Source organism: Schistocerca gregaria, chromosome 1, assembly GCF_023897955.1.
Source record: "Schistocerca gregaria isolate iqSchGreg1 chromosome 1, iqSchGreg1.2, whole genome shotgun sequence".
In the NCBI taxonomy this organism is placed as follows: Eukaryota; Metazoa; Arthropoda; class Insecta; order Orthoptera; family Acrididae; genus Schistocerca; species Schistocerca gregaria.
In genome coordinates this window covers 840,171,425-840,190,910 of record NC_064920.1, presented here as the reverse complement: position 1 = coordinate 840,190,910, position 19,486 = coordinate 840,171,425, and the positions used below count along the sequence as shown (strand labels likewise).

General features: G+C 38.7%; 1 protein-coding gene across 1 annotated transcript in view; it reads left to right on the top strand.

Annotated features, from left to right (window-relative positions):
- The window catches only part of LOC126272370 (GATOR complex protein NPRL2-like), a 90,303-nt gene that overhangs the window by 53,764 nt on the left and 17,053 nt on the right, over window positions 1–19,486 (top strand). Inside the window, exons 6-8 of the mRNA XM_049975182.1 lie at window positions 10,236–10,333; window positions 15,006–15,136; window positions 15,257–15,426. Coding sequence (XP_049831139.1) covers window positions 10,236–10,333; window positions 15,006–15,136; window positions 15,257–15,426 — 399 coding nt within the window. The remainder of the gene's footprint in view (window positions 1–10,235; window positions 10,334–15,005; window positions 15,137–15,256; window positions 15,427–19,486) is intronic.

Genomic DNA, 19,486 nt, shown 5'->3' with positions numbered 1-19,486 from the left:
CTGCCATCTTCAGAATTCGAAAGAGAGTATTCCAGCCAACATTGTCAAAAGCTTTCTCTAAGTCTACAAATGCTAGAAATGTAGGTTTCCCTTTCCTTAATCTTTCTTCTAAGATAAGTCGTAGGGTCAGTATTGCCTCACGTGTTCCAATATTTTTACAGAATCCAAACTGATCTTCCCCGATGTTGTAGGACATTAAATTTCCTACAGTTTGTGTGGTAAAACTTATTTTTATACTACATATGTGCCAAGGTAAAGAAACAGCAAATTTCTCCAATTATCATAAAAGAATTATAACTCAAATTTTATGTATTTTTAAAAATTAAATTTTAAAATTTGTGGCTCTAATGGTCATTATATATCAATGTTCACTCCAGTGCAAGTAGTGGACCTTGGTAAACAAAAATGTACAGTACTTGACCCTGAATAACTTCTACTACAGCTGTATGGACTAAGACAACAACAGTCATGTTACAGTTACTGTGAGTGATCTGTGTGGAATATCTGCTACAAAAACAGTAGAATGATCTCACTAGACTTTATTGCACTCATCTACAAAATGTGTCTTCTTCACAACATAAACCATCACTTTGTCACATAAAATTTTTCATCCAGCAACCCCAACAAAAGGAACTTTGTTTCAATTCTGTTGGCTTAAACTGCAGCAGAGAACATGATGCTTAAGCAAGCAATAGGAGATAATGATGATGGTAATGACGATGAAGAACACTGCTGTATCAAAGGCTGTTGATTTCTGTAGTGTTACAAAAGAGAAGATGAATGTGAGCACTATTTTATCAGAGAGCCCTTCCCTGTATGACTTAGTTTCTGTTCTCAAACAGTTAGATGCAACAGCATACCAAGTTTATGAAACAGGGGAGAGGTTCCTTGTCACATTCTACATCTACTTCATATACTTCTACACGGACACTCTGCAAATCACATTAAGTGCCTGGTAGAGGGTTCATTGAACCACATTCTCAATTCTCCGTCATTCCAATCTGGTATAGTGCACGGAAAGAATGGACACCTACATCCCGTGGTTGGTGATTGGAATTTCGTGAGAAGATTCCTCTGCAATGAAAAACACCTTTGTTTTAATGATGTCCATTCCAAATCTTGTATCATTTCAGTGACACTCTCTCCCCTATTTTTTGATAATATGAAATGTGCTGTCCTTCTTTGAACTTTTTCGATGTTCTCTGTCAGCCCTATCTGGTAAGGATCCCACACCGCACAGCAGTGTACTAGAAGAGGGTGGACAAGCATAGTGTAGGCAGTCTCCTTAGTACATCTGTTACATTTTCTAAGTGTTCTGCCAATAAAGCACACAGTCTTTGGTTAGCCTTCCCCAAAGCATTTTATGTCTGTTCCTTCCAATTTAATTTGTTCGCATTTGTAATTAGTAAGTATTTAGTTGAATTTATGGCCTTTTGATTTGACTGACTTATCATGTAACCAAAGTTTAATGGATTCTTTTTAACACTTGTGTGGATGACCTCACACTTTTTGTTACTTACGGTCAATTGCCAATTTTCACACCATACAGAGATCTTTTCTAAATCATTTTGCAATCTGTTTTGATCTTCTCATGACTTTACTAGTCAATAAATGACAGCATCATCTGCAAACAACTTAAGACGGCTGCTCATATTGTCTCCCAAATCGTTTATATACATAAGGAACAGCAAAGAACCTATAACACTATCTTTGGGAATGCCAGAAATCACTCCTATTTTACTTGATGACTTTCTGTCAGTTATTACGAACTGTGACCTCTCTGACAGGAAATCATGAATCCAGTCACATAACTGAGACAATATTCCATAGGCCTGCAATTTCACTGCAAGCCACTTGTGCGGTACAGGGTCAGTAGCCTTCTGGAAACCCAGAAATATGGAATCAATTTGAAGTCCCATATCAATAGCACTCAACATTTTGTGCAAATCAAGAGCTAGTTGTGTTTCCCAAGAACGTTGTTTTCTAAATCCGTGTTGACTGTGTGTCCATTGGCCATTTTCTTCTAGGTAATTCATAATGTTTGAACACAGTATATGTTCCAAAATATGTGCTGCATAGTGATGTTAATGATATGGGTCTGTAATTTAATGGATTACTCCTACAACCTTTCTTGAATATTGGTGTGACCTGTGCAACTTTCCAGTCTTTGAGTACAGATCTTTCATCGAGTGAACGGTTGTATATTATTGTTAAGTATGGAGCTATTGTATTAGAATACTCTGAAAGGAACCTAACTGGTATACAGTAGGGACCATAAGACTTACTTTTATTAAGTTGCTTCACTACTCTGAGGATATCTACTTCTACGTTACTCATGTTGGCAGTTCTTCTTCATTCGAACTCTGGAATATTTACTTTGGCTTCTGTGGTGAAGAAATTTCGGAAGGCTGTGTTTAGTAACTCTGCTTTGGCAGCACTGTCTTTGATAGTATCTCAGATTGTCTCTCAGGAAGGTGCCAAATGAATTTTTAGCTGCATTTTTGAACTGGTATATTTTTTGTTTATTTTTGGAGCATTTGGGGGCTACAACATTCAATCTCGTTATGACATTGCTGTGTTCAAATCCCTGTATCCATTTTGATGCTTGTTATTAACTCAGGATTAATTGCTGCTAAAAGATCAAGTGTGTTTTCACAACCGTGTACTATACACGTGGAATCATGAATTAACTGCTCGAAATAATTTTCAGTGGTAGAGATATGAATAGACATACAAGGTGCATTCAAGTTCTAAGGCCTCCGATTTTTTTTCTAATTAACTACTCACCCGAAATCGATGAAACTGGCGTTACTTCTCGACGTAATCGCCCTGCAGATGTACACATTTTCACAACGCTGCCGCCATGATTCCATGGCAGCGGCGAAGGCTTCTTTAGGAGTCTGTTTTGACCACTGGAAAATCGCTGAGGCAATAGCAGCACGGCTGGTGAATGTGCGGCCACGGAGAGTGTCTTTCATTGTTGGAAAAAGCCAAAAGTCACTAGGAGCCAGATTAGGTGAGTAGGGAGGATGAGGAATCACTTCAAAGTTGTTATCACGAGTAAACTGGTGCGTAACGTTGGCACGATGTGCGGGTGCATTGTCTTGGTGAAACAGCACACGCGCAGCCCTTCCCGGACGTTTTTGTTGCAGTGCAGGAAGGAATTTGTTCTTCAATACATTTTCGTAGGATGCACCTGTTACCATAGTGCCCTTTGGAACGCAATGGGTAAGGATTATGCCCTCGCTGTCCCAGAACATGGACACCATCATTTTTTCAGCACTGGCGGTTACCCGAAATTTTTTTGGTGGCGGTGAATCTGTGTGCTTCCATTGAGCTGACTGGCGCTTTGTTTCTGGATTGAAAAGTGCCATCCACGTCTCATCCATTGTCACAACTGACAAAAAGAAAGTCCCATTCATGCTGTCATTGTGTGTCAACATTGCTTGGCAACATGCCACACAGGCAGCCATGTGGTCGTCCGTCAGCATTCGTGGCATCCACCTGGATGACACTTTTTGCATTTTCAGGTCGTCATGCAGGATTGTGTGCACAGAACCCACAGAAATGCCAACTCTGGAGGCGATCTGTTCAACAGTCATTCGGCGATCCCCCAAAACAATTCTCTCCACTTTCTCGGTCATGTCATCAGATTGGCTTGTGCGAGCCCAAGGTTGTTTCGGTTTGTTGTCACACGATGTTCTGCCTTCATTAAACTGTCGCACCCACGAACACACTTTCAACACATCCATAACTCCATCACCACATGTCTCCATTAACTGTCGATGAATTTCAATTGGTTTCACACAACGCAAATTCAGAAAACGAATGATTGCACGCTGTTCAACTAAGGAAAACGTCGCCATTTTAAGTATTTAAAACAGTTCTCATTCTCACCTCTGGCGGTAAAATTCCATCTGCCGTACGGTGCTGCCATGTCTGGGACGTATTGACAATGAATGCGGCCTCATTTTAAAATAATGCGCATGTTTCTATCTCTTTCCAGTCCGGAGAAAAAAAATCGGAGGCTTTAGAACTTGAATGCACCTCATACAATAAACGATGTTCTCTGTTGACAATTTTCTACAGCTGTGGCAAACTCAAGATATGACCTGGTATCATTCTTTTAGTACCTACGAACAAGTGCAGAAATGGATGAGTAATGAAAAGATTCCATCTGTTCGGGGCTGAATGCTAACAAGAGGACGAGTGATTCCCATAACAGCAATTAATAGCAACCACAATACAAAACCTAAGTTTATGCCATTTTTACATGGTTTTAAGGCTCCTATAAATGATTAAATGGTTTCTCAAGCATCACTAGTTTCTCAAATTAACTGACAGCGTGTGGCTCTGTTTGATGTAGATAAAGATGTAGATTGTTTGTCAAATATAGACTATGGCTTTTGGTGTATTTGAGAGAAATTTTGATTCAAGGTTGATTTGACAAGGTGTTGGACATTCTTTGTGTTGATGTGTTGCTACCCATTTTTATGATCAAGAGATTTTAGAGGTGAAAACAAAAGAGCACAGGCAGTTACCAAAATGGTAAAGAGGTTGCTTAATCAATAGATCAATATAGCATGCACAACATAAAAGTGGGAGTGCAATAAAATTTAAAAAAATCAAAGTTCTCCATTTCTTCCATGCATCATGCACACGCTGTTGCAATGTGGAATGAATTTTCACTAGATTTTCTTGTTTATATTTACCTCTCAATTTCAACTATTCCCTGGACCAGAATCTTATTTCCTTTTTCTTCCTTTACAGTGCTAAAGTCAATGTGGGAAATGCTTTGTCTGCATTGGTAGCCATTCCCACTAGGGTCAAAATACATGACAGCTGCTTCAAAAGTGAGGGTAAATTAATGGTACATTGGTATGCTTGTTTGACAAACCTGCAGATAGGAGACAAAAATTTTTATAAACAAGTTTGATCATGTGCAGGGGCTTTTAGCTGAACTGAGCACATAATTGAGGGCAGGGACGGGGGTGGTTGTTGTTATTAAACACTGATGTTTAGAGGCATCTGCTGTGGCACAGTCATATACGTCAACGCTTAGGAAGTGGTGAGATATGTTTCAGTGGTTGCTGCCACTGCCATACCGAACATGTTCTGACACTCAAAATCATGACAAAGGCCTTCCTGGCCAAAAGCTTTATTTGTGACACTTTGTGTTGTGCCTGTCTGCGACTTTCTTTGCTATATGGTGAGTGCATCTGCATCTACATCTACATCTACATCTGCATCTACATGGATACTCTGCAATTCACACTTAAGTGCCTGGCAGAGGGTTCATCGAACCATTTTCGTACTACTTCTTTATCATTCCACTCTCGAATGGCGTGTGGGAAAAAGGAACACCTAAATCTTTCTGTTCAAGCTCTGATTTCTCTTACTTTATTATGATGATCATTTCTCCTTACGTAGGTGGGTGTCAACAAAATATTTTCGCATTCAGAAGAGAAAGTTGGTGATTGAAATTTTACAGATAGATCTCGCCACTAAGAAAACCACCTTTGTTTCAGTGACTGCCACCCAATAACACGAAACGAGCTGCCCTTCTTTACACTTTTTCGATGTCCTCTGTCAATCCTACCTGGTAAGAATCCGACACTGTGCAGCAATATTTCAGCAGACGATGGACAAATGTGATGTAGGGGGTCTCTTTAGTGGGTTTGTCACATCTTCGAAGTGTTCTGTCAACAAAGTGCAGTCTTTGTTTCGACTTCCCCACAATGTTATCTGTGTGTTCTTTCCAATTTAAGTTAATCGTAATTGTAATTCATAGGTATTTAGTCGAATTGACAGCCCTTAGATTTGTGCTATTTATCGTATATCCAAAATTTATCTGTTTTCTTTTAGTACCCATGTGGATCACCTCACACTTTTCTTTCTTTTGTGCCAATTGCCACTTTTCGCACCATACAGAAATTGTCTATAGATCTTTTTGTAATTGGAATTGATCGTCTGATAATTTTACTAGATGGTAAATTACAGTATCATCTGTAAACAATCTAATGGGGCTGCTCAGATTATCACCTAGATTGTTTAAGTAAATCAGGAACAGCAGATGGCCTATGACACTACCTTGCGGAACACCAGATATCACTTCTGTTGTACTTGATGATTTACTGTCTGTCACTATGAACTGTGACCTCTCTGAGAGGAAATCATGAATCCAGTCACACAACTCAGACAATACTCTATATGCACGCAATTTGATTAATAGTTGCTTGTGAGGAACGGAATCAAAAAAAGCCTTCTGGAAATCTAGGAATGTGGAATCAATCTGAGAACCTTTGTTGATAGCACTCATTACTTCATGGTAAGAAAGAGCTAGCTGTGTTGCACAAGAAAAATATTTTCTGTATCCGTGTTGGTTATGTATCAATAAGTCATTTTCTTCAAGGTGATTCATAATGTTAGAGTACAGTATATGCTCCAAAATCCTACTGCAAATTGAGGTCAGTGATATGGGTATGTAATTCAGTTGGTTACTCCTATTTCCTTTCTTGAATATTGGTGTGACCTGTGCTTTTGTCAAGTGAGTGGTTTCATATGAGTGCTGAGAAAGGCGCTATTGTGTCTGCATACTCTGAATGGAATCCGATTGGTATACCATCTCGATTGGAAGACTTACCTTTCTTAAGTGATTTGAGTTGTTTCACAACACCTAAGATATCTACTACTTTTATGTCACTCAAGCTAAAGGCTGTTCTGGTTTCAAATTCTGGAATATTTTCTTCATCTCCTTTCATGAAGGAATTATGGAAATCTATTTAGTAACTCCACTTTATTGGCACCATCATCGCTAACATTTCCGTCACTATCGTGCACTGACAGTATTGACTGTTTTTTGCCACTGGTGTGCTTTCCATATGACCAGAATCTCTTTGGGGTTTTCTACCACATTCTGAGACAATGTTTCATTGTGGAAACTATTAAAAGCATCTTGCATTGATGTCTGCACTAAATATCAAGCTTTGGTGAAACTTAGCCAGTCTTGGGAATTTTGGGTTCTTCTGAATTTGGCATGTTTTTTTCATTGCTTCTGCAACAGTGTTCTGACATGTTTTGTGTACCATGGTGGATCAGTCCCGTCTCTTATAAACTTATGCGGTATGAATCTATCTATTGCTGTCAACACTGTATCCTTGAATTTGAACCATATCTGGTCTACATTTACATAATTAGCTTCGAAGGAATGGAGACTCTCTCTTAGGAAAGCATCACGTGAATTTTTATATGCTGTTATATTTTGCATGTATTTTTAGTAGTTTTGGTTGATATGGTTTTGAACCTTGCTACAATGACCTTGTGTTCACTAATCCTTGTATCTGTCATTACACACTCTATTAGATCATGATTATTTGTGGCTAAGAGGTCAAGTGCGTTTTCACAAGCATTTACAATTCGTGTGGGCTCATGAACTTTCATTTTCATAATATTGTTACATTCCATCATAGGTTTTTCATTGTTTAATGTTTTGTGTAACAGTATAGACCAGGGGTGGGCAAACGTTGCACGCGGCTCGTGAGCGCACAGCGCTGCACATGTGCTGCTCGCGTGCAATCGTTGAATGGGGCAGTGGCGACAGCCGGCAGGTTGCGGCAGTGTAGTACAAGGCTAAGCCGCAGACGTTGATGCGAAGCGACCACTGCGTAGTGAAAGTTGTACTTCAAGAACCGGAAAATGCAGAGTGAATCAAGGAAATGACGTGGAGATTTGCTATCTTTTAAAAAGTAATGGGAGAATCATTTTTTATTTGTGCAAAAATGTGAAAATTCGAAGTGTTTAATATGTGGCAGCATTCTCGCTGGTCAGCGGAAGTTTAGTGCTGAAGGCCATTATAATAAATTTCACAAGGATGAGTGCAATTTATTGTCTGATTCTGAGTGGATGGGGAAATTGACTGAGCTTAAGAAGAGCGACCTGACGATATTAGATGCATCTATCCTAGTTGTCATTGTCAACAAGAGATCTGAGACTTTTTCTCGTCATGTCTCTCATCTAACTGATTTAACATTTTATGGAGCATCGTTTTCAATTTTTCAGGATGACAACAATAATAGCCCAGCGGTACGTGCAAGCTATAAAATTGTGCTTAATATAGTGAGAGCTGGAAAACCATTTGCTGAATTAATAAGCCTCGGTTAAGAGTAAACATAAGTGATGAAATTTTATGTAACTGTTTGCGTTTGTTTGTATGCAGATATTTTGTTCCAGATATTAAACGTATTGTAAACTCCACTTGTGATAATTAAACAAAACGTATCGTAGTTAATAGGTACTCATTCAAACCATGATTTATTTTAAGCACTCCTGCTAACCTTATTCCATCATTCAATAAAGCAAGCTAGAAAAACAAAATGCATTACAGTGGAAGGAGTGGATAGAAGGTATAGTGGGGAGGGGAGGTAAGTGGGTGGCCAGCTTGCCCCTGTGTGCACGCAGAACACCTGTTAACTGCACGCGTGCAAGTGCACCGCACACGTGCAGGATTCCTGCCCGCCCCTAGTATAGACTATATAATGTTCTCAGCTTTCAAAATGTAATTGAATTTTCATTATGTTTGGTGTTATTATTTTGATCTGTTACACAGTTTGAGTGAATGAGGGAACGAATGAGTCCTGTATGTGAAATAGAAATTATGAGTGCGAGTGAGTGAGAATCTGATTGGGCAACCCCGATACAAGTCATACACGTGGGGAAAAATGTGAATTGTAAAGCAGCCAGTTTTCAGTATTTTATAAAAGTAAAACTTACTTCCATTCATCAGATTATTAAAGATGGGATAAATTTGTTTTTCTTTGCTTTTTGGGATTGTATTTTTATGGAATTTTATCTAAATGTACTATGTAATGGGAATTGGTCTAAGCAGGGAGAGTACTGGGTATACGAATCAGAATAGAAAAATGTTGTGGTGTTTGACCAATCAGAGAAGAGGTCTTTCATGCACTCTGGTACGGGGAGACAAATTTCACATGAGGTGGGAGGCTTCGATGCTTAGCTCATGTGATAATAGGCCGTGTCGCCTGGAGCTCCATGTAATGTTGTTAAATATGAGTAATAGTGAATTTCTGAAAATTGTAATGTAACAGAAAAGATTGAATGTAGGTGACATTTCGGATATTTCCTACGTTTTTTGTGAGAAGTGAAGCTTTTTTCCAGAGGGTAGCAATTCCGCTTGGAGTGCTGTATAATCAGTGAACTTTGTAATTCCCAAGGTGACATTTTGCATAGTATTTGAGTGAGTATTCAGAAACTGTTAACCATCATGTGTATTCAAAGAGTGTTTATTGACCAATGAAAATTGCTGTTTGTTCAGTATCAGGTCCAAGTAGGAACCTTAAACTGGCTACTAGAGAGATTATACTGTACTTGTGACATATTTAGTACAAGCTGTGTTCACTTTATTTATTTATTTATTTTTCATTTCTGCAACTTGATACTGTGAAGGACTTGGTAGCAAATATGTATACAAAAAAATGGCACTATAGGAAAGAAGTTTTCCACTTTCTTCATGTAGTAGTTACAGCCATACCTGGTAAATTTAACTAATTATCCACTTTGTCAAAACTGTATTGCTGCTGATTTTTATAGCTTTTCTCATCTGAAGAACAACGTACATCAGTGGAGGGTAAGCCATATTGTTTTAAGATTTGACTAAAGTTGAGTGCTATCTAAGTGAATGGAAAGGCAGAACAATAAACCACACCACCACACTATGGCCATGTGCTTAGAAGTGTTGCACAGTTCAAATTATAGTGCTAAAACCTGCACTTCTTGCATTTTCCCAAGTTGTACAACTAGAATTATAATGCTAAAACTTGCACTTTATGCTCTCACGCTCTCTCTCTCTATCTCTCTCTCTCTCTCTCTCTCTCTCTCTCTCTCTCTCTCTCTCGCTCGCTCTCGCCTCCCACAAGTAAGTTAACACACATTCCCTGAGGTCAAAAAGCTTTGAATTATACACTATAGTCAACTTAAACAAATCTGAATGTTTTGAAAGGTCCTAAGGTCTAATGTACCTGCTAACAGGACTAACATGAGTAGGTTCAGTTTTTGACTCACTATCTCCAGATGACTGCAACAAGTGTAAGTGAATAAGCTGAAAATTTTGAATTTACTTTTTTATGTTATATTTGCTGTTTTTTTAGTAATTTCTTAAATCAGGCTTGTTTATTTACACTAATAATAAATCTTCAATTTTTTGTTCTGATTCATTTCAGGTCCTTCCATACATTGACGGGTTTAATCATGTTGCTAAAATTGCAGCTGAAGCAGATGTGGAGAACAATCTTGTTAAGGCATGTGTTCAAAATTTGGTGTAAGTAACTTTATTCAGAGTTCTGAATCATCACAGGACTTGGAACATTTTGTTGGAGAATGATATACACGAAATGAAATTAGAAATAACACATCACTTATGAAGACTTTGCAGATGGCCCTTATACTAAAATATACTGTATTTACCGCTTCTTCCTTGTCTCATTGAACTTGCAGCTCCAACATTTAGGACCTGTAACCTTGTGGCCAAGATAGACACAAAGCCCAGGCCTACTACAGTAGTACATGTTTATATGCCAACTAGCTCTGCAGATGACGAAGAAATTGACGAAATGCATGGTGAGATAAAAGAAATTATTCAGGTAGTGAAGGGAGACGAAAATTTGATAGTCATGGGTGACTGGAATTCGACAGTAGGAAAAGGGAGAGAAGGAAACATAGTAGGTGAATATGGATTGGGGCTAAGAAATGAAAGAGGAAGCCGTCTGGTTGAATTTTGCACAGAGCATAACTTAATTATAGCTAACACTTGGTTCGAGAATCATAAAAGAAAGTTGTATACATGAAAGAATCCTGGAGATACTGACAGGTTTCAGATATATTATATAATGGTAAGACAGAGATTTAGGAACCAGGTTTTAAATTGTAGGACATTTTCAGGGGCAGATGTGGACACTGCCCACAATCTATTGGTTATGAACTGTAGATTAAAACTGAAGAAATTGCAAAAAGGTGGGAATTTAAGGAGATGGGACCTGGATAAACTGACTAAACCAGAGGTTGTACAGAGTTTCAGGGAGAGCATAAGAGAACAATTGACAGGAATGGGGGAAAGAAATACAGTAGAAGAAGAATGGGTAGCTTTGATGAATGAAGTAGTGAAGGCAGCAGAGGATCAAGTAGGTAAAAAGACGAGGGCTAGTAGAAATCTTTGGGTAACAGAGGAAATATTGAATTTAATTGATGGAAGGAGAAAATATAACAATGCAGTAAATGAAGCAGGCAAAAAGGAATACAAACGTCTCAAAAATGAGAGACAGGAAGTGCAAAATGGCTAAGCAGACATGGCTAGAGGACAAATCTAAGGATGTAGAGGCTTATCTCACTAGGGGCAAGATAGATACTGCCTACAGGAAAATTAAAGAGACCTTTGGAGAAAAGAGAGCCACTTGTATGAATATCAAGAGCTCAGATGGAAACCCAGTTCTAAGGAAAGAGGGGAAAGCAGAAAGGTGGAAGGAGTATATAGAGGGTCTATATAAGGGCGATGTACTTGAGGACAGTATTATGGAAATGGAAGAGGATGTAGATGAAGATGAAATGGGAGATACGATACTGCGTGAAGAGTTGACAGAGCACTGAAAGACCTGATTCAAAACAAGGTCCCGGGAGTAGACAACATTCCATTAGAACTACTGACAGCCTTGGGAGAGCCAGTCCTGGCAAAACTCTACCATCTGGTGAGCAAAATGTATGAGACAGGCGAAATACCCTCAGACATCAAGAAGAATATAATAATTCCAATCCCAAAGAAAGCAGGTGTTGTCAGATGTGAATATTACTGAACTATCAGTTTAATAAGTTTATTTACAGACGAATGGAAAAACTGGTAGAAGGCGACCTCGGGGAAGATCAGTTAGGATTACGTGGAAATGTTGGAACACGTGAGGCAATACTGACCTTACGACTTATCTTAGAAGAAAGATTAAGGAAAGGCAAACCTATGTTTCTAGCATTTGTAGACTTAGAGAAAGCTTTTGACAATGTTGACTGGAATACTCTCTTTCAAATTTTAAAGGTGGCAGGGGTAAAATACAGGGAGCGAAATGCTATTTACAATCTGTACAGGAACCAGATGGCAGTTATAAGAGTCGAGGGAGCATGAAAGGGAAGCAGTGGTTGGGAAGGGAGTGAGACAGGGTTGTAACCTATCCCCAATGTTATTCAAACTGTATATTGAGCAAGCAGTAAAGGAAACAAAAGAAAAATTCGGAGTAGTTTTTAAAATCCATAGAGAAGAAATAAAAACTTTGAGATTCGCGGATGACATTGTAATTATGTCAGAGACAGCAAAGGACTTGGAAGAGCAGTTGAAAGGAATGGTCAGTGTCTTGAAAGGTGGGTATAAGATGAACATCAACAAAAGCAAAACGAGGATAATGGAATGTATTCGAATTAAGTCGGGTGATGCTGAGAGAATTAGATTAGGAAATGAGACCCTTAAAGTAGTAAAGGAGTTTTGCTATTTGGGGAGCAAAATAACTGATGATGGTCGAAGTAGAGAAGATATAAAATGTAGACTGGCAGCGGCAAGGAAAGCGTTTCTGAAGAAGAGAAATTTGTTAACATCGGGTATAGATTTAAGTGTCAGGAAGTCATTTCTGAAAGTATTTGTATGGAGTGTAGCCATGTATGGAAGTGAAACATGGACAATAAATAGTTTGAACAAGAAGAGAATAGAAGCTTTTGAAATGTGGTGCTACAGAACAATGATGGAGATTAGGTGGGTAGATCACGTAAGTAATGAGGAGGTATTGAATAGGTTGTCGAGAAGAGAAGTTTGTGGCACATCTTGACTAGAAGAAGGGATCGGTTGGTAGGACATGTCCTGAGGCATCAAGGGGTCACAAATTTAGCATTGGAGGGCAGTGTGGAGGGTAAAAATCGTAGAGGTAGACCAAGAGATGAATACACTAAGCAGATTCAGAAGGATGTAGGTTGCTGTAGGTACTGGGAGATGTAGGAGCTTGCACAGGATAGATTAGCATGGAGAGCTGCATCAAACCAGTCTCAGGACTGAAGACAACAACAACAACCACCTTAATGCCCTCCAGTTCAAGAGTTACTCGCAAAACTGAGAATTGAGTACGGTATGGTGGTAATGGTGGTGATTATGTAAAACGGGCACTGAGGACTTAATGGTTTTGCAGTAAGGAGTACCTCACAGGTTTTTCAAACTGTGGTATCTTTGTGTAGATCTATATTATGGTAACCATCTGTCTTGTTGTTACACTCACGTTCTGAAATACTAGTTCATTGTTATCCTTGGCACATGTTAGACTTACATTGCGCGGAGTGGAGAAACATTCTTGTCATAAGGACCAGTTAGGTAATTGCATTTGGTTATTGCTTTATTTGTTTATTCTAGATAGTAACCAACTACATAATGTAGTGCTAATGAGGAAATCTTTATCAGTAATGCAAACATTCAAGGAAGAGAGTTCATTAATGTGAAATTAGTATTAGCACATATTTGAAAAACTGTAAGATACTTTATGCTCTGTATAAAAAATTTATGTTGTGGAATTATTCAAATCATATATCTCTGACAGGAGACAGTGTGGCATCCCAGAAAGCTCCATCTCAAGGCCCTTATTTTTCTTGAGTATGTTAAGGACCTTTCATCAGTAATATTACCACACACCAAGTTTGTTTTGTTTGCAGGTGTCACACTCATTTCAATAAATAACAAATCAAGTATTGTGTAAAAATATCAGTTCATGAAATTTGTAACTAACCTTTGTAAAGACACAATGTATGCATTTCAGAACTTATGAAGTGTAACATATGTCTAAAATATGACTACAGACGCGTAGAAGACACTGACAGTGTTAAATTCTTCAGTTACAATTTCACAATAAATTAAATTGATAGGAGTGTGCAACAGATTTGCTGTAAACCTAAACATTTTTTTTTCCTTTTCTCTTTTTCTTTTCTTTTTTTAAAATTGAGATGTTCTTAGACATAGATGACATATAAGTAAAAATACTAGCATACTTCAGTTACTTTCATTTGGTAATGTCGTGCAGGTTCATATTTTGGGGTGACTCATCAATTCATGCCAAAGTTTTAAAACTCCAAAAGTATATGAATTCAAGTATTTTCTGCAGAGACCTGTTCTAGGAACTGGAGATGCTAGTTACTTCTTATCAGTAAATTAATTTATTCAGTTTAAGAGCAACCTAAAGGATTTATTGCTGGATAACATGTTCTACATCTTTGAGGATTTCTTCACTGTGGTTCTAGGGAACAGGAAGTGTATTTAACCCACCCTACTCATAGAACTGAATAAAAGTTTGAGAAGCCATAACTATATTTACTATGTGTGAAAAGACTCATCAATGGAATGTTTATGGAGATACAGGCTTCGCAGAGGCTTCTCTTGAGTGGTCTTGGAGTCCCCCGCCCCTGTATACTTCCTCATTAATGCTTTTTCTTACTGGTCAATTTCAATTGTACTGAGGTTTACAAATCAACAGTAAAAACCACACAGATAATTTTCATGTACACTTTTCTTTGTTTGGTTCTGTTCTAAGTTTATTTTTATATTCTTGTGGAAACATTGCAGAGGGCTTCAGTACGCCTCCATCACACACAAAATATAATCTGAGGATTCCTGCAAATTCAAATAATTAAATGAAGAAGGAATGAAGTATATTTCTTGTTAGTAGCAGCTACATCTTGCCTAATGATTATGATTCCATGACAGAAGATTCCTGTTAACTGCATTACAGTTGGAACTTGCTTAGTAAATTGTTAATCATCCCTCCCTCCTTTGAGATACATAGGAGAACATAAATTTTGGGAGGTGGTGGGATAGAGGGACTGTCGCAGACTGCACTCAGTTATTTTACTTTTATGTATGTGATTACTGGTGTTGGTTTGTGTCCAGCTTATATGCATTGATGGTGCGAATGAAACTTTTTTTTCAGATATTATGGCGTTGTTACATTGGTACCAATATTCCAGTATTCAAATGTCTATGCAGCAACACCAAAATTGAAGTTATTGGCTGAAGATGCAGATCTTCAGGAAAGATGTCTTAAGTTTGTATCACGATCAGGTAACAAGCTTTCTTGTTAGACATTATTTTTGCTATTTAAAGCCTAGTGACTAGCATGTTGAAAGTATGCGTTTCAGTATCATGAAGCTTTTTTTTTTTTTTTTTTTTTTTTTTTTTCAGTAAGGCAGCTGCCACTCTTCAGAGATGTCTTTAGGATGTATGCAGGTATGAATGTGGGGACGACCATTAGAGATTTGTGCATTCGCTTCAGCCCACATCCTCGGCAAATAAATGAGAGGAAGCTTGTCCAATTCGGAGTCCTGGAAGGTCTTATCAGAAGAATACACAAGGTATATGCAACTATCATTTCACTGTACCTATGTTGTTAATAAGCTCCATTAAATTACATGATTTCTGTTCCACGTGTCCTGAGGAGAGGAGTCTTTGGGTATTGTAAAGAAGTCAAAGATGTTGAATTTATGTTAAGTGCAATACAGACACAGCACGTTACTTGATGAAATATTGTATTATCATAGCGCTAGTTTTGACTATAATCCAATACCTTAATTTTAAGGATTACTGTGAAGGTACCCTTCAATGGGGAGTAAGGAACTGTTCTAAAGAGAGTATTTTATGTAAAACCTAAATTCCACTCTGTTATGCACAAGACATTTAATATACTCATGCAAGTTGCTTAATAGTAATGTTTAAGCCTTTGAAATGTTTGTAAAGGTTGTTGTTGGTGGTTCTAGTGTTAAAATCATTATTTTCACTTATTTTGCAAAAGCATATGATAAGAGTCATTATAATATTAAGATCAAAAACATCCTCTATGAAGATTTCAGTATTTGAGCAAGGGTAACACAATACCTTCATAAGACATGAAATATGGACTTTTGAATCAAATGTGAGGCTTGAATATGAAAAACTATCATCGTAGAACCGTACAACAATATTGGATATGACCGAAGGAAAACATAATCTAAAAGACTGAAGTATGTTGTTGCTGTTGTGGTCTTCAGTCCAGAGACAGGTTTGATGCGGCTCTCCATGCTACTCTAACCTGTGCAAGCTTCTTCATCTCCCAGTACATACTGCAACCTACATCCTTCTGAATCTGTCTTTTGGTCTCTCTCTACAATTTTTACCCTCCACGTTGGCCTCCAATACTCAATTGGTGATCCCTACTAACTGATCCCTTCTTCTAGTCAAGTTGTGCCACAAATTTCTCTTCTCTCCTATTCTATTCAATACCTCCTCATTAGTTACGTGGTCTACCCATCTAATCTTCAGCATTCTTCTGTAACACCACATTTTGAAAGCTTCTATTCTCTTCTTGTCTAAACTATTTATCGTCCACATTTCAATTCCATACATGGCTACACTTCATACAAATAGTTTTAGAAGTGACTTCCTGACACTTAAATTAGTACTCAAATGTTAACAAATTTCTCTTCTTCACCAACGCTTGCCTTGCAATTGCCAGTCTACATTTTATATCCTCTCTACTTCAGCCATCATCAGTTATTTTGCTCCCCAAATAGCAAAAGTCATTTGCTACTTTAAGCGTCTCATTTCCTAATCTAATTCCCACAGCATCACCCGATTTAATTCGACTATATTCCATTATTCTCATTTTGCTTTTGTTGATGTTCAGCTTATATCCTTCTTTCAAGACACTGTCCATTCCATTCAGCTGCTCTTCTACATCTACATTTATACTCCGCAAGCCACCCAATGGTGTGTGGCGAGGGCACTTTATATGTCAATGTCATTACCACCCTTTTCTGTTCCAGTCGCGCATGGTTCCCGGGAGAGAGACTGTCTGAAAGCCTCCGTGCGCACTCGAATCTCTCTGATTTTACATTCGTGATCTCCTCGGGAGGTATAAGTAGGGGGAAGCAATATATTCGATACCTCATCCAGAAACGCACTCTCTCGAAAGCTGGCGAGCAAGCTACACCGCAATGCAGAGTGCCTTTCTTGCAGAGTCTGCCACTTGAGTTTGCTAAACATCTCCGTAATGCTATCACGGTTACCAAATAACCCTGTGACGAAACGCGCCACTCTTCTTTGGATCTTCTCTATCTCCTTCGTAAACCCGATCTGGTACGGATCCCACAATGATGAGCAATACTCAAGTATAGGTCGAACGAGTGTTTTGCAAGCCACCTCCTTTGTTGATGGACTACATTTTCTAAGGACTCTCCCAATGAATCTCAACCTGGTACATGCCTTACCAACATTAATTTTATATGATCATTCCATTTCAAATCGATCCACACGCATACTCCCAGATATTTTACAGAAGTAACTGCTACCAGTGTTTGTTCCGCTACCCTGTAATCATACAATAAAGGATCCTTCTTTCTATTTATTCACAATACATTACATTTGTCTGTGTTAAGGGTCAGCTGCCACTCCCTGCACCAAGTGCCTATCTGCTGCAGATCTCCCTGCATTTCACTACAATTTTCTAATGCTGCAACTTTTCTGTATACTACAGCAACATCCGCAAAAAGCCGCATGGAACTTCCGACACTATCTACTAGGTCATTTATATATATTGTGAAAAGCAGTGGCCCCATAACACTCCCCTGTGGCATGCCAGAGGTTACTTTAACGTCTGTAGACGTCTCTCCATTGATAACAACATGCTGCGTTCTGTTTGCTAAAAATCCTTCAATCCAGCCACACAGCTGGTCTGATATTCTGTAGGCTCTTACTTTGTTTATCAGGTAACAGTACAGAACTGTATCGAACACCTTCCGGAAGTCAAAGAAAATAGCATCTACCTGGGAGCCTGTATCTAATATTTTCTGGCTCTCGTGAACAATGGTCCCATAACACTCCCCTGTGGCATGCCAGAGGTTACTTTAACACCTGTAGACGTTGTTTCCGGAATCCATGTTGATTCCTACAGAGTAGATTCTGGATTTCCACAAATGACATGATATTAGAGCAAAAAACATGTTCTAAAATTCTATAAGAGATCGATGTCAGAGATGTAGGCCTATAGTTTTGCGCATCTGCTCGATGACCCTTCTTGAAAACTGGAACTACCTGTGCTCTTTTCCAATCATTTGAAATCTTCCATTCCCCTAGAGACTTGCGGTACAAGGCTGTAAGAAGGAGGGAAAGTTCTTTCGCATACCCTGTGTAGAATCGAATTGGTATCACGTCAAGTCCAGTGGACTATCCTCTGTTGAGTGATTTCAGTTGCTTTTTTATTCCTTGGACACTTATATCGATGTCAGCCATTTTTTCGTTCGTGCGACGATTTAGAGAAGGCACTGCAGTGTGGTCTTCCTCTGTGAAGCAGCTTTAGAAAGAAGTATTTCAGCTTTAGGCGTGTCATCCTCTGTATTGATGCCATTAGTATTTCAGAGTGTCTGGATATGCTGTTTCGATCCACTTACTGATTTAACGTAAGACCAAAACTTCTGTAAGTCGGTATATAGAATTTTACTTTTGAAATCACTGAACGCTTCACGCATAGCCCTTTTTAAGCTAACTTTGACATTGTTTAGCTTCTGTTTGTCTGAGAGGTTTTGGCTGCATTTAAACTTTGAGTGAAGCTCTCTTTGCTTTTGCAATAGTTTCCTAACTTTGTTGTTGAACCACGGTGGATTTTTCCCTTCCCTCACAGTTTTACTCGGCACGTACCTCTCTAAAACACATTTTACGATTGCCTTCAACTTTTTCCATAAGCACTCAACATTGTCAGTGTCGGAACAGAAATTTTCATTTTGATATGTTAGCTAGTCTGAAATCTGCCTTCTATAACTCTCGCTAAACAGATAAACCTTCCTCCCATTTTTTATATTCCTATTAACTTCCATATTCAGGGATGCTGCAATGGCCTTATGATCACTGATTCCCTGTTCTGCACTTACAGAGTCGAAAAGTTCGGGTCTGTTAGTTATCAGTAGGTCCAAGATGTTATCTCCACGATTTGGTTCTCTGTTTAATTGCTCAAGGTAATTTTCGGATAGTGCACTCAGTATAATGTCACTCGATGCTCTGTCCCTACCACCCGTCCTAAACATCTGAGTGTCCCAGTCTATATCTGGTGAATTGAAACCTCCACCTAAGACTATAACATGCTGAGGAAATTTATGTGAAATGTATTCCAAATTTTCTCTCAGTTGTTCTGCCACTAATGCTGCTGAGTCGGGAGGTCGGTAAAAGGAGCCAATTATTAACCTAGTTCAGTTGTTGAGTTTTCAGCTTCGGTGCTTTCTATCAGTGCTTCAAGTTCTGGTACTTTACCAATGCAGCTTCGACAGTTTACAATTACAACACCGATTGCTGCTTGGTCCCCCACATGTCCTGACTTTTTCCCACACCCTTTGAGGCTGTTGCCCTTTCTGTACTTGCCCGAGGCCATCTAACCTATAAAACGGTGCA